Here is a 25,352-nt window from a genome sequence, read left to right as displayed (position 1 = left end):
TAAAACCTGGAAGGGAAGTGCACTAGGAGAGCAAAATATATTCTCTCCATAAATTATAGAAACGTGGCCAGAAAGTGATAGACAGAAAAAAATCACTACAAATTCTCCTGTCTCCTAATTACCTGGGTGCATCCCTTCTTTTGGTTATCCCTGACTGAGAAAGGGCCTGTTTGTAAACACTGGGATTCAGGGGTGGCAAGAAATCTGGAAAAGCTTTTGGAAACTAGGCTGAACAGAGGCTCTGCGGTTGTGGCTGTGATTATGGGATGTGAAACCAGATGATCCCTAAGTAGATGCCCAAGTGAGCCTGAGTCATAAGTGAACCCTTTGCATCAAAGGTGCAATCAAAGGTATCTGCTCATGACCACTTGCCTTCTGTGTTGGTGCTTTATAGGGCTGTTGGCTCACAAGAGATCTCTACACTGAGGAGCAAGCAGAGGGAAAAGCATTATCTCTGTAACTGCAGACACTGTGTTGGGGAGAGTGGAAGTCAGGTTTTGGAAAAGTCAGAGACCACCTTTCCCAGAGCAACAAGAGGACTGCAAGGAGCTAGAAAGACTTTTGTAGGTGTCGAGCCTGTTAGGCTGTCTTTGAAATACCTTTTGTAATGGATCTGGGATTCTGTTATGCTGTTAATTATTTCTAGTTGCCTACACAAAGCTGATATCTTACTTAAGGCTTAAATTAGGGCCTGGCTTATATAACAATAATTTGAGTTGTGGTTTTGATGGCAAATAAACATTGTCATTCTAGATGAGGGTAGAAAATCACTCTGATGCTGGGTAGAGTTGTCCTCTGAGCCACCTGGTAGATAGCTCTGGCTTGAGCAACATGGAGAAGTTGTATGGCATCTCTGATCTGCAGTGAGGTGTTCCTCAAAGCTTCTTGGCATCTCTCCTGTGATTGTTCCTAAAATGCACACCTTGGTTATATGCCAGTTGCATAGAACTACCACATCAACTACTCAACTGCCCTGGTGAAAATGAAGCAATAAAAGCAACTGTTAGACTTCTTTAAAGTGGCTGAACTGTTATGAAGCTCAAGCAGCTCCAAGGGCTGGTTGACCTACAAGACAGTCCAAAGATCACTGAAGCTCAGATGCTGAATATCACCAGATGTGCTAAAAGCTCTTAGGAGTAGACAAAACAATCGCTGTCCTGTGTGGGCAGTGTCCAAGCTGAGTCAAAGTGCTGCACATCAAACACAACGCACAATGAGACTCAGTGGAGAGGGAACAGTGCTCTGAGGGATGCAGCAGGGTGTAGAGGCATCTGCAGCCCCCAGTTCTAAAGCCCTGACTTCAAAGGCTTCCCTGAAGAGAAGACAAAAACCCTGCAAATCCAGTACCTTCAAATGGCTCCTGCTCTGGCATCCCCTTACAAGGAGCTTCTCTCTCTCTCAGAGCTGCTCAAGAACCCTGTCTTTGTGCTTAGGCACTTGCTTAAATCCTGGCAGTGGGAAACGTGCTGCCATCTTTGCTTGCTGGTTGGGAAGCACCTCATTAGTTATGTCAGAGACATATTTAAAATGCCCACTATTTTGCTCACTTTGTCCAGGGGATTATCTCTGCAAGCTGTTTTGGTTTCCCAGCAAGGAATAGACCACAATCAGGTCTCTGATTTGAACTTGGGGTCTGCTGCAACTCTTTCACCAGACCTCTTCCATGCAAACACAGATCGCAGTCAATGCCTCACTTTTCTGCCTTTTCACCAGTTCAGATGTAACTCCTGATGCCACAGCCACCATCACCAGGCTTCAGAGCTAACAGTTCTACTAATGACAATTCCAGACCGTGTGGAAAGTGCGACAAGGACGGCAAGTTAGGGTCGTACCCGGGATGTCTTCCCTGCCACCAGGCCTTTAGAAACGACTGAGGTGATTCTCATCCTCAGGAGCAGAGCACAGGGCGGAGGGCGAGCACTCGGCCGGGGCCACCGGAGGGCTCGGGCAGCCTGCCTGTCTGTCCGTCCGTCTGTCTGTCTGTCTGCTCACCTGCCTGCCTTCCACTGGCGACCGCTCCCCGGTGCCGGGCACGGCGGGGTCCCTCGGTCGCCGCTCCCAACCGGGGCCGCCGCCCCCGCCCCGCCGCGCTCCGCCCCCGGGGCCGCCCCAGGTACCGGCGGGGGGGGCGGCTCCGCCACGCGAGCAGCGGCCGCGGGACCCGCACGACTCGGCTCGGCTCGGCTTAGCTTGGCTTGGCTTGGCTTATCTCGGCTCGGCTCGGCGCTTCTCCACCGCAGGTAAGAGCCGCGGCCCCGCGGACAGGGATCCTCCCGCGCCGTCGGGGCGCTGCCTTCCTCTCGAAAGTACCGGGGGAGGGGGCTGCCGGCGGGGACTCGCCGCGTCTCACCGCCCTCACTGGGACCCAAAAACTCTTCCAGCCTCTTCTCACCGTGCGTCGGGGCTGTCCCCGGGCTCTGGGGGCCGGCGCAGGGGGCAGGAGGTGGCCGGCCCCGGGGCAGGGGGCAGGAGGTGCCCGCGGTGCCTGTGGGTGCGCTCCGCTCCCCCGAGGTGCGGTGTGAGGGGCAGCCCTCGGGAGCGACGGGGCGCAGAGAGCAACAGCAGTTCCAGCTCTTAAACAAACATTTCCCAGCAATGCAAGGCGATATAATAGCCCTTTATCTTTGAAATACCCGGAGCACGGGGCGGGGGGGCTGTAGGGGAGAGGCTGGAGAGCGGGGCCTTCCCAGCTGTTCTCCAGCTGGTGTGTGACCTGCCCGTTCCCGTCACGCTGGGCATTGCTCGGCTTGGGGAGTGCGAGCAGGTAACAGCACAACTACCCGGCGATAAAGCACTGCCGGGAAACGCGGAATCGCGCTGCCATTGTCGCTGCTGGGGAAGAGCAGAGACCCGGGGGGGTGTCGAACTGCACAGCCTGCCCGGAGCTCCCACCACAGAGCTGCTGTTCGGCAGGACAGGTGAAAGACCAGACTTGTGCGTCCACCCACGCTGCCCTATGGCACTGCACAGTGAGCCCATTGCACAAAGCCAAACGGATCAGTCATTGTAATTTAGTTCATAAAAACTCTCCAGCTTGTTCAGTATCTGCTAAACAAAACACACTTATTTTTTTTGCCATACTTTCTGAGACTACACTTTGATTTTCCTCAGTGTTTTCTCTGTGCTCCCAGCAGCCCGGCAGTGCAGCTCATCTGATGCAGGGGGTAACATCGTGCTGTGGGACTACAGGGCAATATCACCAACACCAGCACGAGTGGTTCCACCTTTTTGCTTCCCACAGCTCTGCCTTCACTCTGTCCTTCCTTTCTAACAAGCATGACATGTTGTGTGCTTGTGCAGTGCATCAGGTTGATCTGACCTAAATTAAGTCTAACCTGTCAAAAAAAGAAAAAGTGAGGGTTAATTCTAGCCTGGGTTTTCAATGTCCTGAGACAATATAAGAATGTGGCCTCAGAATACGTGTTTTTGTGCAACTCTTTGGTGGCAAATCTGGTTTCAACCTCTCCTGCTGTTTCCCATCACTTATTCCTGATCTAGTGCTGCACTCTCAGCTGTGCAAGTAACAGTCTTTGGGGCTTCATAGTAGCCTGGATTAGCTCTGAGTTCAAATAAACATCTCCTTATAAATGTTTTTTTTTTTTTTTCTCTTCCAAGGTAAAAATGTCACTGGAACTATAATTTTGATCTGTGTAACTGTGCCCAGATCATGGGAGAACTGGTATTGGTTTATAGTGGGTACAAGATTGAATCCACACACTGCTGTATGGAAGCATAGAACTGAAAGGCTTTTAATTCCTGTTATTTGTTCTTGCTATCCTGGAAGTGTTTGCATATGCGTTCACTGAGGACTTTGGTATGATCACTGTCTTCAGGACAGTTTTATCAGAAGAATTTATATTGTAAGTCAGAGGAGAGACAAACCCATCTTTAAATCAAGCTTCCTTTGCAATTTTGACAAAATCCTGCTGTCCCCTTTGCAGATCTGACACACTTTTCAGGTAACAAACTGAGAACACTTAACTAACTCTAGGTTTTACAGCAGTACTTCTTGCTACATCTAGGTGTAGCAAAGGAATACATTTAGTATTTGTTAACGTGATAGTTGTTGTTGTCCTGCAATAGTCATGTTAGTTGACTTGTGTGTGGTTCAGAGATAGTTTTTCCTACCTTACGTTTATTTTGATGCAGCCCCAGATTAAAATGGGCAGGTGTCAGTGTGACATTTCAGAATCTTGGATCCCTGGCTGGTTGTAGTTCCACGGAAGGGCAGTCACATCCACCTGGCCCTCCCCAGCAGGTCTGTGTGTGTTTGTTATTGGTTTGGCTGAGGAAGCAGGTTTTTTTTGAAGCATTTCTCAATGGCTAACGTTGAGAAGTATCCTGAACTGCTCATTTCAGGTATGTTTTTTTGCTGTAAAAATGTATCTTGTGCTTCAAGTTCTGCCTATTTGGTGAGCTCCTGGAAATGTGTGCTTAGCTTAGTGCAGCACAGTAGTGTTTGATATTTGACGTAAGCAGTAAGATTTATGTTTGGAAGTATTAGCTAATTAAAACAGGGGAAATGTGGGGATGCTTGTTGTAATCCCAGTTAGCAGGTGGCTTACTTTGCAGCATGGAGAACATCATAGTGCAGAGAAATGAATTAACTTATTCATCACAGGTTTTTCTTGGCAGAGGAGGATAAAAGGCAGCAAATTAAACTTCAGCACTGCAGAGACATCTTGAGCTGGCCCTGTTTCTGTGTGGTTCTGATGGTTTCTCCAGGACAATACCAGTCTCTGGTCACCTGATTTGGTCAGGACAGCAGCTTGCTTTTACCTATAAGTGAAAGGTTTTAGACCCAGTGATGCAGAAAAAATTGTAGTGCTGTCTCCTGCACACTGGTGGAGGGGTGTCTACCTGAATCTGCAGGTGGTGTCACTCCAACTCCAGACAGGATGAGTTCCATCATGTACCTGAACTTTCCTTATCTTCCACCACTGTGGGATGGTATGGTCATGGCTTCCTCCGTGGAGGGCTGTATCCCAGTGCAGAATGTAGCTGTGCCTTGCCTTCCAGCTGGGGAAGGATCAGCAGGGGCTTACTTGCATGTGTTTTGTAGTAGAACTTGTACAGATTCATCTCGTGTGTTGCTCAGAGTTCTTTTACGTCACTGTCAGTGTGTTCAGCAGTGAGATACTGCGAAGTAGTTCACTATTTCCAGTTCCTTGGTGGAAAAACAGGCAGAGCTGTGAGGCTGGAGAGCCCCTGAGAAGGAAACTGAAGTCTGTTGTCTCAGCCATCGCTGCAATGTTTGTGACAGGAAGGAAGGACTTTAATGATGATGAGTTTTGTAACAGCTATCGACCTCCTTGGTGCGTGCTGTTCTCTGGATTTGGGGTCTCAGCTAGTGATTCTGTAGGCCAAGAAATTGGCTGGCTCTTGAGGTTCCAGAATTCAATGGAATGTTCAGGGAATTGCAGAAATCTCTGCATCCACTCTTCAGTGCATGAGGATGTAAATCCCCTGTTCTGTGCATCCTTTGGGAGGGGGCTGAGCTGGGCTCAGTTAGTGGCTCCCCTTCACAATCTTTCTCTGTATTTTGGGGTGTAGTGTGTTTGCCAATAGGCACAGAACCAAGAAAAGACTCACAGAAGAAAGTAATATTTCTTCACAGTTTTTTGCCATTGTAAAATTAGAGTGACTAATTCCTCCTTCCTGAGAGTTTTGTTGTGGCTCTAAAATGGACTTTGAGGATGTTGGACATTGTGCAGGAAATGGGAGAGGCCTGGTTTCAGATACACAGAGACATTTGGCTCAAGGAAATCTTTCCAGTGACAGTCCCAGCCTGCAGCTGAGAGTTGTGAAGTTAGAGACTTGATGGCAAAAGGGTGATATCTGCTGGTTCTTGACTTTGTTCCACACTCTGAAGGTTCTTAAAAACCTTTTTAAAGCTCTTTTTAAAGCCTTGGCCCCAGATCTAAATGGGTAATAGTAATAAATAACCACTGACGTTGCTTAGAGGTTTTTATCCTTCAGTTGTCATGCCTACATTGAACTTATTTGTAGCGTGTAAATTCCAGACCAAATCCACTACTACAAGCACCTTCTTGTAATGGCTTCTGGAGTCATTAATAAAGGCATTTTAGTTTTTGCTGTCAAGATGAGGAGTTCACATTTTTAAAGTCATAAACATAGACTATCTGTGTAGAGAGCTGAATTATTTTTGTTCTAGATCTATCAATTGAGTTAGTTAGATGACATCCCGAAATCAAGTTCTGGATGGTACTGAAGTGCAAGCCAGAGGCTGTCACAGAGAGCAGCTGTTGCAGAAGGCAGGGGTGTGAGAACAGGAGGAAATGTAGCTGATACCAAAAAAGGTGCAATGCTTTGGGCAAGAGCAATGCGCGGCCTTGTTGCCAAGTGAGGTGACTGTCAATTGTGTGGGTCATGAGAAGGGATTTGCTTTAGATCCGAGTTCTCACCTGGAATAGTGGCTGCAGCTTGTTATTTACATAAGGTCCAAGTTTGCCCACGTGTTTTGGCAGCCTCCACAAGGCAAGATAATGTGAGTCAGGATGACAAAAGGTGGTGTGCCCTGGGTTACTGGAGAGGAAATGCACCAGAGACAAAGCTGGCCTTTAGATTGTATTAGCCATTAGAAAGATGACTAAATTCTGTTATGTTTTTCTGCTCTAAATCCGGGATGACTATTACTTTGAGGCAGTTATTTGTGTGTAGATGTGCTGTAAGATGCAGATATTTCCATGTCCTATTGCAGCATTGCAGACTGTGATCCAGGCTTTGTGCATAACACCAGTGTGTACAGACGTATTTCAGCTGCTCCCTGGTTCCATTTGCTTTGCTGCCTTTCTGCAGGACACGTGTGATGATTCCTATTTAAGGTTTTCCATCTACTTGTAAGATTTATCTGGAACTTTTATTTTAGCTTAATTGAGATAATCTCCCTTTAATAAACTTCAAAATGATGGCTCCAAATATCTTAATATCTGTCACTAACTCAAGCACTGTCTCTATTCTCTTTGTACCCTACAGAACTTTCTTTTTTACCTTCTGTGAAGGAAACTCAGACCTTACACAGCAGTGTGTTCCCAGCCTAACCTGCCTACCCATTAGTCTCCTACCTAATATTCCCTAATATTCTCATTATCCACCTTTATCACAAACATTTTAATCCTTTTGCTTCTACATCACAGGTTCAACAGTGTGACCACTCTATTGATTCATATACTCACAGCAAAGCCTTCATCTGTCTCATGGATTATAGATCCAGATTGGTAACTATCGCTTGCTTGCAATATTTATTAGCAGCTATGTTAATTGCTCACACTCTGTTTTCTGCTTCTGATAAATCTCTCCTGTAGCACAGCATCTGTGTAAGACTCCATAAGGTCATGGCCTTATTTCCTTTATGAGCTTTATTCTTAGGTTGACACACATTGGCTGTAAAAAATTTCCCTAGCTTGATAGAAATTCAATTCGGAATTTAATTTCTGAAAAAGAAAACGAAAATATTTATTTTCCAATGACAGAGCACATAAAGGAATGAGTTTTTATAATAGAAAATTAACATAGATGTATAATTTGCTAACTAGAGTATTTTAATTTAAATGCACTTTTAAAGACTCTTTTTGGGGAATAAACCCCCTGCAAGGTATTAACTCTTTCAAAAAGAAGTTATACTGCATGTTAGTAATATCTCTCATGGGTTACTGTTAAACTGTACATATTAGAGATTAAGAAATCTTTGGGTTTATCTACTTTTTTTGTTGCTTCCCTAGCACATAACTTACAGAATAGTTTCCACAGTCTTTTAGCATCTTCAGAGCTGTCTGCAATGCTGCAGTCCTATGTTTCTGTAAGAGCCTTGGCCCGTGTGTGTGATCTATTTGACTTTAGCACTATGCATGTGGGGTTTTTTTTAAACTTTGACCTTTAACTGGGCTCATTATTTCTGCTTTACCAAATGAGTGTGTCTAGTAATCTCTTTTTTTCCTTCCACACTCCTCAGTGCCCATGGATAGCCAGGAGTTCAACAGGTGCTGCTGTGTTTGTGACCGTGCCCCTTTTCTTGTTGCCTGCTGTTACCATTTATTCCTTCTGGACTGATAAACATCAACTGCTTTCTTAGATTTTCTCTCTTGGCTGACCTTGAGCACTGGAAGTAAAAACTAGTACTGTGGAAGTAGGAAAAAAAGAAGTTTGGACTCTGATATAAAGGAATGATTTAACACTGATAGCTCTGTGAAAAAAAATGTCAGGAGAAACAGCAGGGTCTCAACTGCTGAAAACACAGACACACACACACACAGAAAATGAGGCTGGACCGAGCCTGGAGCAGCTGATACAAGATCTTAGAAATATAGAGGGGTGGTTTCACCCCATCTTCTCATCTGCCTTAACAAATAAATGTGTCTGTGCTGGCAGATGATGATGAAACAGTTAAACAGTCACGTTTAAATTGTTACTGGTCCTATGTAACACAAAACACATGTAGGAGATTTAAGTTTTGCCTTTAAAAATGAAGCAGTGACATATTAAAAGATGTTTTTACTGCTAGAAATGCCCAGAAGCTGCAATATCCAGAACACGCAGGTTCATAAGAAATTGAATTTGTTAGTGTGTAGTTTGAAGTATGAGTTGCATCAGTGTGACCATGTTTCATGGTTAACTGGGGTGACTAACAGAAGACAAGGAGATTTTTTTCCAAACTCAAACTTCTTTCTCACAGTATTGTGAGAGAAAATGAGACATAGAAATGGTCATGTCTGTGAACACACCCATGTGGTTGCTAATAAAGAGATGTGGAGCTTCCGAGAGAATGATTGGATTTCTTGCGTCTTGGCAATGAGAGGATAGAGAAGAGTGTACTCCATTAGTTTGGAGCCAAAACTGTAAGAGCCTGGCAGCACTTGGAGTCAACCTTAGCTTTTTTTCCTGGAAATAAATGAATGGTGAGATACAGCAGTTGATTTCTAGCCAGCACTTTGAGCAGTTCATGTATTTTACTAAAGTTGGCTGTGGGCAGTAAATACTGCAGAACAGCAGTGCCAGTGACCGCTTCCAGCGATTCCTAAGAGCAGGAACACTATGCTGTGTTCAACTATTTTGATTCTTCACCACGATGTTGGTCACAAATTCGAGAGCACAGCTGTGTGAATCCATCTGTATGACACATTTCAGTGAGCACTGAAAGCAGCAAAGGCTGGTTTCCCATGGAGGTGTCTTAGGGCAATAGGCTTTTTTTTTTCTTTTAAACTTCATTAGACCAAAATAGAAACTAAGTGCAGGAGAGCCGCCTTGACTGAGGAACATATTCTTTGGTGGCTAATAAGCTCTGATTAAGATTTTATTGCTTTAGAGCATTTGCAGCAACCAGCTCTTACGTGGTTTCTTTGTCTAATAAAAGATGAGCTCACACTGCAGGCTTTTTCCTCAATAGGGAAATAATAAGGTATCTCATAGCTACGTAACTGCCTATTTTCTCAAAGTAGTTGGAAGTGGATGTTTTGGAGACCTTCCTCCCGTAACTAAAGCACAGGGGGGGAAAAAAAGGTTGTCAGTTTTAGTATGCTCTTAGCAACAAAGCAGCGGGCTACCAAGGCAGAGAACTAAATGATGCAAGGCCTCATACTGAAGTGTCCTCAAGGACAACCTGATTGGCAGCTTTTTCCTCTCATATGTGATGGGTTTTATGGAATGCAGCTAAATTATGCTTGTACAGGTATTTTATTGAGGATCATTCCAAGGCAGTCAAAATGGAAACGCTCACAAGCTTCTCCTTCGCCCTCTGCATGCCGGTTGTGTTTGACTTGCTCTTCTGCATCTGAACCCGAGTCAGGGTGTGAAACAGCAGAGATGCTGCTCCATTTGGAGTCATCCCGAATGAACAGTGTATGTCCCTGTGTGCCCAGGGAGCAGGGCTACACTGCCAGCTAAATGGCCTCGGACCAAGGAGGGAATACAACCCCCTGGGAACAACGGCTGTGTGAGCTGTCTGGATGATTGGGATGGGAGCTGTCCACTCTTGGTGTGTTGTCACCGTTCCCCTCTGCTGCAGAACCTCCTCCAGGTGCCAAGGGCTTGCAGGAGATGTGATTCCATGGACCTGTCTCTCAGTAGCATAGCAACTGCCATCACTTCCCACTGCTCGGTCCCCTCTGCTTGGCTCCCTCAGCCGTGCTGGATCAGGAGCTGAAACAACTTTACAAACAGCCCTGCAGAACAGAAGTTGCAGGAGGATTTATTTTTAACTGGGATCTCTTTGTGCTCTGAACCAGCTCTCAGTGGGGTACAGGACTGGCAAGACTAGGGAGTGCTTGAAGCAAGAGTGAGACAATAGGTGAGGAAGAGGGACAGGAGGAGAACTGGGAGAAAGGTCTGCTGTGTCCTGGCTTCAGAATTCAGCAGCAATTCAGGGGCAGCCCTGTGAACACTTTCAGCCTAAATGCTGGTGGAGCTCATCTTCAGTCATGATCTGCCATGAGAGGAGTAATCAAATATTAGCACAGAAGTCCCTTCAGTTTCACTCTATTGATGGGGGTGGGGGAAGGGAAAAGTCAAATTTAAGCAAGGGGATGGAATTTTCTTTGAAATCTTTGTGCTCAGACGCTGCCTCTGGTGATTCAGGGTGCTGACCTGCAGCATCTCCAGCGCAGCAGAGAGAGAGGCAGGCGCAGGCCAGCGAGTGTTGTGCTTCTATGACAACAGCCCCGCGCTCCGTGCAAGTATCATTTGATCTTATTTTCTGTGTTGTGCTTCTAACAAAGCTGCTCGAGCTGGCCACACTCCGTAATTGCTTCCTTAACGGAGATCTGAAAGTCACATTCTTAGCCAGGTACACTTCTGATTAGAGCAATCAAGGGGGGTTAATAGAAGCAGCAGTGCTTCAGTTAAAAGATCAGCTTGGAGTATGTGGATGGATTCTGTGAAAGCAGGGGTAGAAAGAAGGTATTGATTCCTGTATGATTAGTGGAATACTTCTTTGTTAAAGGTCTGCCTCTGAATCTTTACATGACCAGCCTTCAAGCGATGAGGGCTTCTCACTTTTTCAAGCCTCTGTGAGTGGAATGGAGAAGTAGAGATTTTTTTTTTTTTTCTTCTTCGCTTGAGTGCACAAGTGTTCTCATTGGTATTTTTGGAAATTGCAGTGTGTATGGGGAAGATAAATTACTCAAATAGACAACTTCTCACTGTCTTCCCGTTTGGTGATGGTACAGATCAACTAATCACCTGCTGCATAATTTTTACAGCTGAGATTTCTAAGATTGAGGAGGCCTTGAGTGCATTGGCCTCAGTGAGTGCGTGGAAGTTAGTCAGATGTTGAATTCTTCATTGTAGAAATTGCTGTCATGAACACAGCACGTGGGTAGAAGAGCTGTTTTCTGATACGCTGATGAGAAGAAAATTTGTTCCTGTTTTCTGGAGTGTTTCAAAGGACTGTGCAATCCGACAGAAGAGCAGCTGAAGTTCAGAAGAGAGTGTATCAGAATTGTGTTGTATCCTACAGAGAAACACTTGTGGGAAGATTTTATTGCATTCAGTGCAGCTGTTCACTGTTGAGCTACTGATAAATTGCTTCAGAAACTATCCTTGTTAATGCAGTCTGTGAATGAAATGTCTGCTGCACCAGCCCTTCTCTGTGCGAGAAAGTTGCATGTGCTTAATTAGAAATAAACCATCCTGCATACTGTACTGAAGTTTAAACTGGGTTGGATTTGGTTTGATTCCCTTCTGTTGGGAATTTAAATTAAATTATCATCCCTATTTAAGTTGCCTCTGTACAGCATTTTAGTTTATAGTTGTTTAACTATAGTGAATTTTGAACTGTTTGTTTTGGGTTTTGGGTTTTTTTTCAGTGAATGAGTGAAGTCCTGTGTGCAGGTGAGACTTAGTAAGAAGGAAAGTATTTGGGCATATACTGAGAGTAGACATTGGAGGGAGTTTTGTTCCCAAAAGTGCCTGTGAATCTGAGTTGAGGGGAAAATTAGCTTATTTACTGGGATGCTGGAGAAAGATGAGTCTTGGGTCTCCATCTGGTGCTTTCTGACACTGCACACAGGTTGCACAGGTCCTGCTTTGGAGGAGCAGCTGCTGCTCAGACCTGTGCTGTCATTGCCCCAGTTTGCCAACCCTGTGACTAATTATAAGGAGCCAAGACCTTTGCTTGTTTGATGTGGCATTGAGTTTGAAGCAGCATGAGAGATTAAAAGTGTGGTATAGCTGGTAAAAGGAAAGTTTCCTTTTCCTCCTCTGTAGCAATTTGGTCTGTGTAGTTGTGTTCTGCTCTGTACAGAGATGAGAAGTCAGGGCCTTGCCTTCTCCCATGAAGTGTCAGAGCTGCTTTATTTAAAGCAGCCAGGGCAGCTCAGTGAGTCCTGATATTTCAGATTCAGCTGTTGTTTTCTGCTTTCTTGCGGAGGACAAACGAAAGAAGCAAGCGGAATACAAGAAATGGCGCGCGATATATGAAAAATACTAAAAGGACTCTTACCTAACAACATGGACGTTTGCAGGCAGTTTAAGCCTGATTCGTAAATGAATAGAATGTTCTGTAGTCGTTTGACTAATGTTTATAATGTTTACTGTTAATGCATGCTTTTTAATGTTTGTACCCCAGTTATATTTGTGATATTATATTTGGACATGTATGAACATGTTAGTCCCCTCATGAATTTTCTCCTCCCTAATTGGTCAAGGTTTTCCTCTTTCTCATTGGCCAGGATTGGCCACAGTGTGGGCGGTCCTGCCGTTTCCCTCCTTCCATGTTATTGGCTCCTAGTTAATTTATGCATGTTGCTGAATCCCCATTGGTTGTTTAGTCCCATGCTCCTCCCAGTTTCCAGATCCTTCCACCCTGAACCCTATATAAGGGTTAGCTCTCCCCTTAGTCAGGGACACCGCCCTTGGCTCTGTACCTTCTCGTGTTCCTGTGTTAATAAACACCTACGACAGAGCAAGAACCCCTCGTGCTGTCGTCGCCTCTCCTTTTACCGGGCTGTGGCACTTTCTGAATCCAGTTCAGGATCACAAGGGAAGCAGGGATCTCTGAGGCTGCATCTTCCCCCTCCCCACCCTACTAATATTCACAGCTCTCACGACCACATAACAAAAAGGGATAGTTTATCCCTTCCAAATGCTGCCTGCAGCCACACTGAGCCCTCATATTTTATGCAGGTGCTGTTTATTTCAATTGCAGCCTTGATAGTAGATGGGTGTTGGATAGATTCAAAATTTCAGCTCAAATTCCTGCTGTTTCATCTTATAATTTTGTTTTGTTTGGTTTTGTTTGTTTGCTTTTGTTGTGTTTTTTTTCCGTGGGTGTTTTTTTTTGTTTGTTTGTTTTGTGCGTGGGTTTTGTGTTTTTTGTTTGTTGTGTGGTTTTCTGTTTGTTTGTTTGTTTTGGTTCTGCAACTGGTGAGAACAGAATTTTCCTAAGGATAAAATGGTGGTGGTGCATGTGCTAGAAGTGCAGATTTTCCACGTAAGTCATGAAAGGAATTATTTAGGTTTATTTACCTTGGAGTCTGCTTGATGAGTTGCACAGTTGGCTGCACTGTCAAAGATTTTAGTTCTTGGTTGCAGTACTGCAGTTTAGTGGAGCAACAGAAGTGGCACCCTGCCACAGGAGTAAAGAATGCTGTTTTCCCACGAGTATTTGAACAATCTGCGATATCCATCTGTTATTCTGTTCAGCACAAAGCAGTGCAACAGGTGTATTTCTTGGGTTTGGGAATCTTAGCAATGTAAGTGAATAATAGACATTTAAAGCCAGGACTTAAAAGAAGATTTCAAAGTTTGTTCCTCTTCATTCAGCAGATATAGTGGTTATGACATTAGAAAGTAGAGAGGTAACCTAAACATATGGTACACAGTAAAGGAAAGCAAATGCTGAACTGCTCTTAAATCTGTTCTTTTTCTGTGTTTGTCGTTGTCTTAGATGGCTTCAGTAACAGATGCCAGATACAGGCAGAAGGATACTTCAGACCAAAATTTTGATTACATGTTCAAGCTCCTGATCATTGGCAACAGCAGCGTGGGTAAAACATCCTTCCTCTTCAGATACGCTGATGACACTTTCACACCAGCCTTCGTTAGCACAGTAGGGATTGACTTCAAAGTGAAAACAGTTTACAGAAATGACAAGCGGGTGAAGCTGCAGATTTGGGTAAGTGCCAGCGTGTTCAAAAACGCGTTATATTAATCCCAGCAAAAGATATGATGGTAAAAAATGGCTTGTTTGGAAGTAAATTTCTGGATTGCTATAGATTTTGGTTGTTCCTCAGTTCTGTGTGGCTGCATCTTTGGATCCCTGCAGTGAGCTGAATTCTCTATTGCTGGTCAGAGCCCTGGTATTGTCTGAAGCAGCTGCTCTACAATCTCAGGAGTCTGTCCTATTAAACTGCAACAAACCCTACTCAGGTCTAGAGCCCTTTAGTAGCACTTTTTCAATGAGCAGAAATTCTGTGAGTGCTCAGTGAGTGAACTCTACGCTCTTCTGTTGGTTTATGTCCTCTACATAAGACACTTGTATCTTCCTGCAGCTCCTGTCCCTGCTCAGCAGTGCCAAGCATTTCTACCCAAATCCTGCCCTAGCTAAGAGCTTAGTCTTCTAATTGGTTTATATACACTTGATTTATAATTAATCTTTAATAATTATATTTAAATGTAAAATTACAGTAGTCACACGTGGGGTTTTTTATTTATTGTGGTGACCTTGACTAGTCACAAGAAATAGTGAGCATCTAAAATGAGAATTTTTTTTTCTTTTAACTACAACTGTATAATTCATTTTGTTTCTGGATTGCTGGATAAAAGGTACAACAAATTACTTTATAAAAGATCCTTTTTGTATTGTAAAATCCTGACATTGAAACTAGAGCAGATAACCTGGCATGAAGCTGTTTGATTTAATTTAGGGTTTTGGTAATAAAAATGTTTGTACTTTAGGCCCTATAAGCAACTAAAGATGATTTTTATCCAATTGGTCTTTCCTAATTTTGGAACGTGGAATTTTCTAATAAGTTGTGTAAAAGCAAAACAGGAAGCACCATAAAATATTTGGGGTTTTTTCAAAGATACTGGGATTAAAGTGAATTAAGCAATAATCTTAATTAAATCTGTTTGAAGGCTTTGGGGGGAAAAAGGCTTTAATAACCTTAAACTTCTTGGGGAAAGAGATGTCAGGTGGATTCCCCAGAGGGTGCTATCTATAGGACCTGTAATGTTGGAGTTACCAAGAACACTGTTGATTTAACATTTAATTTTTAATAAAAGGTTCATGTAAGTGTTTGACAGTTTCCACAGTAACTCCTGTTCTGTTCTTCTCTCTTTCTGTGCTCGTTGCATGGATCCCTTATGTGAGTTATGATTCAAGGACCTCAACAAAAACATCATGTACCTCTATTAAAACCACAGTGTTTGAACTTGTTTATCTCCTGCCCATTCTGAGATTATACTTTTAATCTGAATGTGTTCTTTAGAGTACAAGTAGTAATAGTGGGGTCTATTAACATAACAAAACTATGTGTTCCTAGGTGTAGGAAGGAAGGGTTTTCTTATCATCCTGTTTTCCAGTTACTTTTTAAAATGACTTACAGGTGCTATTGAGTTTCTGTGAGTGTGAGACTCTGTGGCCCCAGTGAACACTTTGCTTTGACCTACAATTTTCCAGTTATGTTGACTGGTTAAATTATGCTCCTCCTGAACTTGATGTTAAGCCAGTTTTAACATGAAAACCAAGTGAAGAAGGACAAGGTACAAGTGCTTAATTTAACCACTTCAAATGTCTTTATAGAATCCAGAGAGAAGCACTTCTGGGAACCTCTGGTGCTCTCTGTCTGCAAAGCCAGGTCTTTCTGAGTTCAGGGGTGCTTGTGGAGCTCTCGAGTGTGCAGCTGTGGCAGCTTTGAGGTGCTGAAGGGCTGTGCCAAATAACCTTGGTTTGTGCTCTGCAAATCCCGAGGTGAGGGGGAAGTTGTTGCTGCTGTGCTGTGATCCAGAGGTATCAGTGGGACTTTCTACACTGACTGTTGCCTGTGCTGAACAGAAGAGTGGGTTGAATACTGGGGTGCAGTACTCCAGCTACAAACAGTTCTTTGGGTTTTCTTCGAGCTGAGAAAAATAAGGGCCAAGCAGCTGTGTGTGAAGACTGACAGCTGTGTCAGTAAACATCTTTCTGGCCTGTCTTGAGCCTTTGTATCTCCAGCAGAAATCGATGAGCATTTTAAAGCCAGAGGCCCCGTGGTTGTGTTTGTTTGTGCTGGGTTTGAGGAAGTCTGTGTTTTGTGAATCAGGATTTGACAAGCTGTCAAATGTAATGGTCAAAAAAGAGTGCTCCTCCATTTAATTTTGATGTCATTAGTTCTGCCTTGTTGACATTAACGCCTCCATCGCCCAAATTGATATTTCAATAAGAGCCCCATCAGTTGTGCCAGTGACCAAGCAGGCTGGGAAATGGTCTGCTTTGGAAAGACTTGAAAGGAATATCTCTTTAGCTTGAGAGGAATGGCACATAGCAAAGATATTCATGATGTTTTTAAGGTAGAATGACAGTGCTGCTGCTAGAGATCAAATCAGTAAAATGGTCCAGAGAGGGCTTACATGAAATAATGCTTTGCAGGCTTTTTAATTTTTTTCTTTCTTCCTTTAAACAACTCCAAGATGAGTTGACTGTGTTTTAATTTCAAATATTTTCTGACTCGTTTAGAAGTGGTTGTGTTATATAAATTAACTTCATTGAGAAAGTTAATTTTGTAATTGGGTAAGATTTTATAATCTTTAAAATATCAAATTTAAAAGGTTAGTTACATAAAGATATTAATATACTATTTAGAAATTCCAATATCTACATAAATGTAATTCTTGGATTAATTTTTTTTTTATGCCACTGCCACCTGTAATTGTACTTTCATATAAAGATTCTTCCTTATGATTGATATGTAAGGAGCCAATTTATAACATCTCTGCATCTGGAGTGTGCATGCAGGTTATTTCTTTCTTAACCAACAATTTTGTACTCTCAGAGTTGCTAATTACTGATTACTGAAGGAAAGCTATTATATTTTCAGCTAGGTATGGTTTTTGTTATAAATAAACCCCAAAGGTAACATTATTATATTCTTAGCAAATGCAAACAGTTAATACTTAATGCAGAGTTCAGGTTGCCTAGCAGCTAGAGAGGGCCACTTTGTCCAGATCCAGATGGAAGCAGGGTGAATGAATAAAAGTGATTTCAGTTTTAGGTGAGAGCAAGGTGAGATTTCTTTTTTTTTTTTTTTTTTTTCCTTCCCCTTCTTCTGTGCATTTGTGTGTCTGTTGGTGGTAACTAATAGTGGTGGTAGAAATAACAGCAGAACTCGTGAGCTGCACAGCACTGAGGTTAAAAGCTGGCGGCAAACTCTGGTCTGTCGTGCTGGCCCAGGCTACATTAATGACATGAACTCTTTACACAGTAACATAAAACAACTGAGGGAAAGTCAAGGGCAGCGTTCAGCCCAAAGCACTTGCACACCACACAACACATGCTTTGTGTGAGGCATTTGATTAGACTTCCATTACACTTTTGTACAACCCCCTGCACAGGGGGCTCTGGGTTTTGTAGCATGTACTACACGTAACACATAACCACTTATGTGACTAATAATCAACAGAACCAAATACAATGTTTGGCAGCTGATGTTGCAGCTGAAACTACTTTCAACCCCCCTTGTAAAAGGCAAATAGAATTAAATTGAACTTCAGCTAAAAAGTCTGTGGTGTTCAGAGGCAGCCTATTTAGACTTGCAGTATGATTTTTCTTTGAAGGTGCTCCTTATCGGAATTACACGACTAGGATGAAGGTTTTTCGTTGCCATTAACAAAAATGTTTCCGTGTCTTAACTGCTGAAACATGTTGGGGTGTGAGATTAGCTGTAGTGGATGTCTGGAACACGTGTTACAGCTCTCAGGCACAGCTGGGGAGAGGGTACAAAGCAACATCGCTCTGGTTTTTCCGAATCTTTAAGAACCAAAATATGACAACTGCTAATTATACTGAGTGGCAGTTACCATTACAAAACAGAAAAGTGTAAACCAAAATAAACCCCATGCTGTGTGTAGCTGTCCAGAAGGGAAATATGGAGTGTTTTTAAAAGCTTTTTGTATCAGTTGTCTTGTGGATGACAGGATGTTACTGAGCAGCTCATCTCATAGGAAGGGATTCACAGAAGTAACACTGGTAACTAAGTTTTTGTGTTTTTTTTCCATTTACAGGAAGTAAAATTAGAACACCATCGTATTTGATTGTAAATTTTAATGTTAATTGCACACTTAACCAAAAACTAATTATGCATTTCAGATGAGAGAATCATCTATTCCCCAGGCATCCCATTCCCATCATGGTTTTGCTGAGTTCCTTGCAAGTACTGACTTAAAGCTTGAATGCTTGCACAAAACTTGTTTCTAAAAAAAGAGATAATAAGGTTCTGTAATTTAATGTATAGATGCAATAGCAGTGGATGTCCCTGAGGATCTGACAGGACTGATTCTGCTCAGTAAATTCACAGCTGTTGTCATATCCTCTGATTTGCTGTTTAGACAAAGAACTAAAATGAAGGAATTCACGAGAGCAAAAAGAACAGGTTGATCCTTGTAAGAGAGTCAAGAATTACATTTTATTTGCAGCATTAAGGGCTTACTGGGTCCTAGGAATGGGAATCATTGTGGTTGAATGGACATAAAGCACTGCTTTTGATCCTAAAACACAATGCAGAATATTTGACTGGAGAAGAGATGCAATAACAGTGTCTGCAATTCAATTCCAAGGTCTTGGTTCCATTTCAAGTAATAATACCACTGCTTTGAGAAGAACTTGGTGCTCATGCCACTCTGAATAGGCTTTAAGATTAGAGTTGCAGGAGAAAGGGAGAAAAACATAAAAACTAAAACCTTGAGTGGTAAGTTATCCCTCTCACTATTGAATTTATTGAACAGCCTAAGCTTGCTGAGCAAGGCATTGCTGTGTTTGCAGTTAAACGGTTGACATGGAGGGTTTATTTCTGTTTATAGTTAATCACTTCAATCCCAGTGTTATCTCATTATAACTCTGCATTATAGTGAAGGCCAAATTCAACTTCAGTCCAAGTTGTGTTACCACAGCAGTTATTCCTGCTGACAATAGAGGATTTGCTCTCACTGCAAGGTGTAGTATCTCTTTCTGTGCTCCATCTTTGCAGAGTTACTGCACACATGGAGCATTTGCCCTTGCTTTGTGCATTTCAGTAAAATGAAAAAGGTACAAATTGTGTTCAGAGGTCCCAGGCTGAATTCAGGAGCAGTGTAGAGTGTGTTTGTGTTGTCTGATAAAGAGCTGTTGGTAGGTCAAAGGTTTGGACCTTTTCTGGAGAAAATGGGCCAATGTTAACACTTTGTCCAGTAGAGGAAAAGCTGAATGTGGGAAATTTCAAGGGAAATTACTCAGTTGATGTAGTAAGGCAGTTAATCTTTGAGAGGATAAATGGGTTGCTCTCCTCCTGATGTTTTGCATTTAATGCCTTTTTTTTTTTTTACCTGAAATTCAGAATAGATGTTTTATAATCATTTCACATGAGGTCCTAGACTCATGTGCCTCAAAACATTTTCCTGTTGTCCTTGTTCTTATCAGAATCACCCTCATTATTATTTCCTTTCACAATGTTGTCTTCTGCATAATGACTGGGTATACTCTATATTTAAATATTCTTGGTTACACTGTGATCAGTTATGAGATAATTCAGTGGGTGGAATTTATGAGCTCTCATAATATTTGTCTCAAGTGAGCACTACTTAAACTATGTCACATTTGGTCAAAAGAGACTGTGGGGATTCACATTTAAAACTTTCATGCATTTTGTTGTCTGCTGCAGTGTCATGTTTATGCAACATTCAGGTATGCTGAACAGCTGATTTTAGAGCTAAAAACAGGAATCTAACCCCCCCCAAATTGTTTTCTGATGTGACAGACTGTACCCTGTAGCACAACTGGACTACCTGGGAGTTTAGCAGTGGGTGCTTTGTGATTTATTTTCCATTGAGCAGCTATTCAACATTATCCTGATTCATTAAACATTGTAAACTAAGCTCCCAGATGCTGAGCACTGACCTCTGTATTTCTCCTGGCAAGGCAGTTTTCAGTTACATTGAGGGAAAGTCGTGTGAGTATCCCTGAAGCACAGTTTGATTTGTCAGAAAGGTGAATGAGTGATGATCCTCCCAGCGCGTGGAAAACGGTGGTGTTGGTTTCCTATCTACAATATAACACATCTGTGGTGGTGTTTATTTTTTTTCATTTTAATAACCAGGTTTCCAAAATGGCCTTTTTCACCTGGTTATCTTGGTTAAGTGGTGCTGAAGCTGCAGTGTAAGCACAGTGTGCTCAGACACCCAGTTGACTGCTGTGTGTAGCTGTGTTGGAGGCATTGGACTCCTGACAGAGGGAAACACTGGTGAAAACTACCAGAAAGAGGGCAAAAAAGCACCTTGAATTTTATGGTCAGGAGCACTGCAGCCTAAAAATGTACCCTAGGCATCCTAATGTATCCCGTGTATCTCTCACAGGCTGAGCTGTGCAGCATTGCTAAGATGTTCCTCCATCTAAATGGAGCTGCCAGTCCCAAGTGTGTTGCTCAGCTCACACGTGGCATCCTGTGCTTCTGTTGTGCACTTGAGTCTTCTTTGAAAATTCCTCTGTTTTTGCCAATTGGGCTTTGCATCCCTTTCCTTGCTAATCAAATACTCACTGCTTTGCTACTAATTTATGTTAGAAACTGAAACAGGAGGTGGCAAGTGTTTGAAACTTGGGGGGAGCAGGTGTAAGTGGAGCAGATAAACACACTATGTTATGAGCTGCTGTGCTTCATTAGCTGAAGTGCCTTCACATGGTATACAACTCAAGTGATTAAACTTGTTTATTACTCAAAGGAGGCTCGAAGATGGTATTTCCTCAGTCAGATTCTGGCTGGCTGGTCTCTCTGACAAACTGATCCAGACATCTGTACCAGTGCTAGAGGGGAAAGCCATGTGGGGAGAGAGGTGTGTGTAGATATGTGTGTGCACACAGGCTACTCGTGTCTGTCAGGTCTGACTGCTGCTCTGCTTTTCTTGCAACCAGAGCAATACAACAGAACATGCAGGGGATCTGTGCATAGGATGTTTATGAGGCACAATACTCACCCTGCTGCTGGTTTTACTTTAGGATGTGCTTATTCAAAGATTCACCTGCTGCTTCCTCTCCTGTGGTCCCTCTGTCAGTGATGGTGCTGTGGCAGTTGTGAAGTTGCTGCGTGTTCGAGTGCCATGGTAACTGCATCCCACTCCCCTGCCAGCAGGCATTGAGCCTTCCCAGTTGTGAGAGGAAGCAAGTGCTCCAAGTGCCAAATTGTGGTAGACTGGCATGAGTCAGCTTTGATAAGTCCATGGAAAGTCCCTTACCCAGGGCTACAGGCTTTTTTTTTTGAGGGAAGAAAGAGAAATAACTCCCATCAAATGTGTTTTGGATTATTTTTTTTAAACTCCAAGACTGTCCTACATTATTGAAAGGCTAAAAACTGCATTCCCATTGGAGGTACCACCAAGTGCTAAATTGCTTTCTCACTGTGCATTTTAACCTCATGCTGTACACATTTCTGTAAGATTATGCCACTTTTCCTGTCCTTTTCTCTTGGCTCTGTGTTGTGCCCCTTGGCTTGCTCGTAGTGAGGTCAGAGAGCACCTTTGTAAGCACTCTTGCACTAACTGTAAGGATAGTTCTTGCAGAGTGCTGTCAGAGCAGCATTTGAAATCATGGAGTTGTGCTTAAGAGTTAACAAGAAGAGCTGGGGAAAAGAGAGGAAGTTAGTTTTTGGAGAAGAAATATTCTGACTATAATAAAGCACGCAGGTGCATCATTTGATCACATGGCACAATAACACTGCAAGTTTACAGCCAGGCAAGGGTAATTAAGGAATGCATTTTCGAAATCTTTCATGTTTAAGAGTGGAATGATGGACCTTAACCTTTATGTTTTCTCACTGTCTCGTGGCCCTTGCTGGACTGTAGAACTACCAAAACTGGGAGTGCAGTGAAAACTGGCGTGAAACTTGAGCAGAACCAAAGCAGGACCATGGCAAGAAAAACCCCAGTGCTTTTATTGATCACATAATTACAGTGGAAAACAGCACCAAAGAAGTGCTCAGTGCCTCTGAGCAGCAGACCCAGGGGGTCTGGGTTCTGCAGGGATAAAACTGCTGTAACAGAACTGTCGGTCTGCATGAACACCACATGGATTCCAGCCTTCCTGGCAGGTGGTTGGTGTCTGGGCCAAGTGCTGTCTAAGATGAAGAAGGTGGAATGCATTTGGCAAAGCTCTTCAGCCTGTTTTTATACACCCTGCCTCACCAAACCCCCTGCCTGGGTTGTTTTCCTGAGTGTGAGACGTGGTGTGAAGCACAGAAGAGAACCAAATGGGTTGGCCAATACCAGGAACTCCAGATGAACGTTATTTCTATACTGATGCTCATTCCAATTGTTGTGCTATAATTATGCAACAGCTGCAACTCCATACCTCTTCAGGGCTTCTTATCCTAGTAAAAAATAATCCTCTTCTGTAAGAATGCCCTTTATCTTGAAAATAGCATGCAGGAAGAGTCACCATTGCAAAGATATTTATTTAATAAGGTGAATTTGTGAGAACTTCTTGGTCTCCTTAGAGGCTTTGGAAGTGTAAAATTAATAGTTTCCTTTCACTTTTGCTGGTTAATGATTTTAGGGAAAAGCAAACTCATCCAAGGGAGGAATCTGCATAAAGTTCTGCCTCTGTGATGTACTTGCAGCTGTTCTGAAGTTGCACATGCTCCACTTCACAGTCACCTGCTCAAAGCTGTGGCCATCGATGTCAAGTCTTGGACATGTTTGAAATTACTTCAGTGTTTCTGCTAAATTTCTGATGTAAACATGCATAGGAACTTCTTAAGTTCTATCAAGAGACTGCAAGAAATCTAAAGGGAACAAATTCAGCAGAAATCTTCCACGCCATTGTCACGGCAAAACCGTGATTTTGAATAATCTTTCACCTAAATTTGGAAATGGCCTTGGTCTTCAGGATATTTTCTGTTTTAATGTGACATTTCACCCAAATTAGTGGTACTTGCAGAATCTGGCTGTGGTTTAGACACGACAGCACCTTTGCATCCCCGTGGTGTCGGCTCAGAGTCATTTGCCAGTTCTCCTGTTTGCAGCACGTGCTGTGGGAATCCTCTTCTCTCCACACAGCCAGGAGACCAGCAAGTGCAGTAGCTGCAGTCAAAACCTGATGTTGCTAAGTGATGGCAGGGCAGTCACCTGGCTTGCCATTTACAGAACCCAAGTGCTCAAACAGAAGGAAATGAACAGCTTTATTTTCCACGGACTGCACACAGGGTGTTTATTCGCTCTGGTGCTGGAAGTATCAAACCTGCACATCCCTTTTACTCCAGCTGGAACCTTCAGAGTTTTAAATTTCCTGCAAGGGCAGCTGTTTATCCTCCCTGAAAATGTATCCTCCGAGTGTATAGCATTGTATTACCCTACAACTGCTGAGGGACAGTGCAGTCAGTTTGATGATTCAGGAACCACAGATTAAAAAACAAAACAAACAACCAACCAAAACCAACCAAACAAAAACCACACAAAAAAACAAAACCAAAAAACCCAATACAAAACCAACTGCTTTTTATCACCTAATACAAAGGCAGAGAAGAGGTGGTATTTGTTTTGTTGGATACATCAGAATCCATGCGCTGTGGTCCTTTTCTTTTTCCTTTTTTTTTTTTTTAACTATAGTCTATGTGACCAAGAAGCATTGTAGCATTGATTTCTTTTCCTAGTGTATTTTTTTGTGCAGGATGTAGAAAATAAACCCAGGCTATCATATTTCCTAACTACTCTGGGGGTGTTATCAGGAAACAGGAGAAGTAGGATATTTTTCCCCTCTTCCATACTTCTTTTATGGATATAAAAAATTAATAAAGCTTTAATTGCCCTCATGCCACAGGCGAGTCATGTGTGTTCTGTTAAAATCTGTCTGCTCAATAAGGTACTTGTTCAAAATAGCCTCTCAAACGGAGATGCTGAGTGACTTTTGCAGTCATGACTCATTGGATCTGTAGTTTTTAAATGAAATGATTCCCAAGACATGTTAATTTTAAGATATCGTCTATTAAATTCTTGATTATTAACAATGAGAGTATTAATTTGACACTGCATCAAGGCTTGAGGGATTCATATAAGTGGTGTTCTCTTTTCAGACAAGGGGGAATAGTTCATTTTTTTTCACAGAAAAGGACTTGCACAGACCCAGTTTTGGAACTAGAGACCCTCCATCTGAGAGAGGAGAAGCTTTGCAGTAGATTGTCTCCCTGTGAGGTGCAATCAGAAATCCATTTCCCCATCTGCACAATCTTCCCTTCATCCAGATGATGTAGAGCACCTGTGTGTTTGTAGAGGAAGGGTCAGGGGTTTTCAGGAATAAAATCTGTGCTGGCATCAGTGATAACTTCCTACTCCTCAGAAATGAGCTTTTCTCAAGTTTTACACTTCTGCACAGCACAGATTGACCTTTGAATTCCGACGTTTAATTTGGAGCAGTTTTCAGCAGGGACTTCTGACTCTAGAGAAGCTTTCTCTGAGAGTCAGACAGGTGTGTTCTGTGTAAAGGGGTGTTCTCTGTTGGGATTTATTGATGCCTTGGTTCTCAGTTTTGGTGCTTTCAAAGCATAGCTCAATTCTGACAGGTTGCTGCAAATCTTATAGTGTAACATTGCTCTTATGACTGACCTCTTCATTCACTCTGAGTAATGAATGGAACAGAAAATTGTGTTTCTTTGTTTTATTGAGTAATGAAAATTGTGCTTCTTTTGCTAAACAACCCCTGCCAAAAATAGCACCTGACTACATTTTATCTGTCTCTTTTTCCTTGGTATTATTTTACTATACTAAACACAACCTTTTTTTTTTTCCCTTTTGGATTTCTTTCCATCTTTGTGCCCTGAAGCTTCAAAGACCAAATTTTGTGAGTCACATAAATGTTCCGAGACATCAAATTAAGTAGAAACTGGAGAATGAGTTCTCAAAAGGTTGTGAATGCTGCTGACGTCAATCTCAGATTGAAATAAGAAAGGAGATATGGCTGGTGGATCCTGTGAGCAAGACTGTAAGCACTTATGCTAATTCTGTTGTTGGAGGAGAAATTGTGTTTTTATAAATGAAGGCAATAGTCCCAACTGAAGATTTAACAGGCATTCATCTTGGTAACTAGATGATCTTGAGTTTTCATACTTTACGCTGAAATTTGCCTTCAGCGGATTCGAACGAAATTGCTTGGAAGTGACTAAAATGAATGGCAGCACGCTCTCTGCTTT

The 25,352-nt window shown here is 42.7% G+C and overlaps 1 protein-coding gene across 3 annotated transcripts in view; it reads left to right on the top strand.

Annotated features, from left to right (window-relative positions):
• Nucleotides 1-2,123: 2,123 nt before the first annotated feature.
• RAB3B (RAB3B, member RAS oncogene family) overlaps nt 2,124-25,352 on the top strand; it is a 51,515-nt gene continuing 28,286 nt past the window's right edge. Inside the window, exons 1-3 of one of the 3 annotated variants that reach the window (XM_027894332.1) lie at nt 2,133-2,240; nt 7,158-7,238; nt 13,901-14,128. In XM_027894332.1, the coding sequence (XP_027750133.1) occupies nt 7,218-7,238; nt 13,901-14,128 (249 nt within the window). In that variant the 5' untranslated portion in view covers nt 2,133-2,240; nt 7,158-7,217. Of the gene's footprint in view, nt 2,241-7,157; nt 7,239-10,710; nt 10,799-13,900; nt 14,129-25,352 lie in introns of those variants that run through there. The other 2 variants (XM_027894340.1, XM_027894348.1) reach the window with 2 other exon arrangements.

This window comes from Empidonax traillii, unplaced genomic scaffold (genome assembly GCF_003031625.1).
Source record: "Empidonax traillii isolate 1590-97213 ecotype Southwest subspecies unplaced genomic scaffold, ASM303162v1 scaffold15:size5535645, whole genome shotgun sequence".
NCBI lineage: Eukaryota > Metazoa > Chordata > Aves > Passeriformes > Tyrannidae > Empidonax > Empidonax traillii.
The sequence above is the reverse complement of the archived record's forward strand: the minus strand, read 5'-3'. Positions and strand labels throughout refer to the sequence as shown.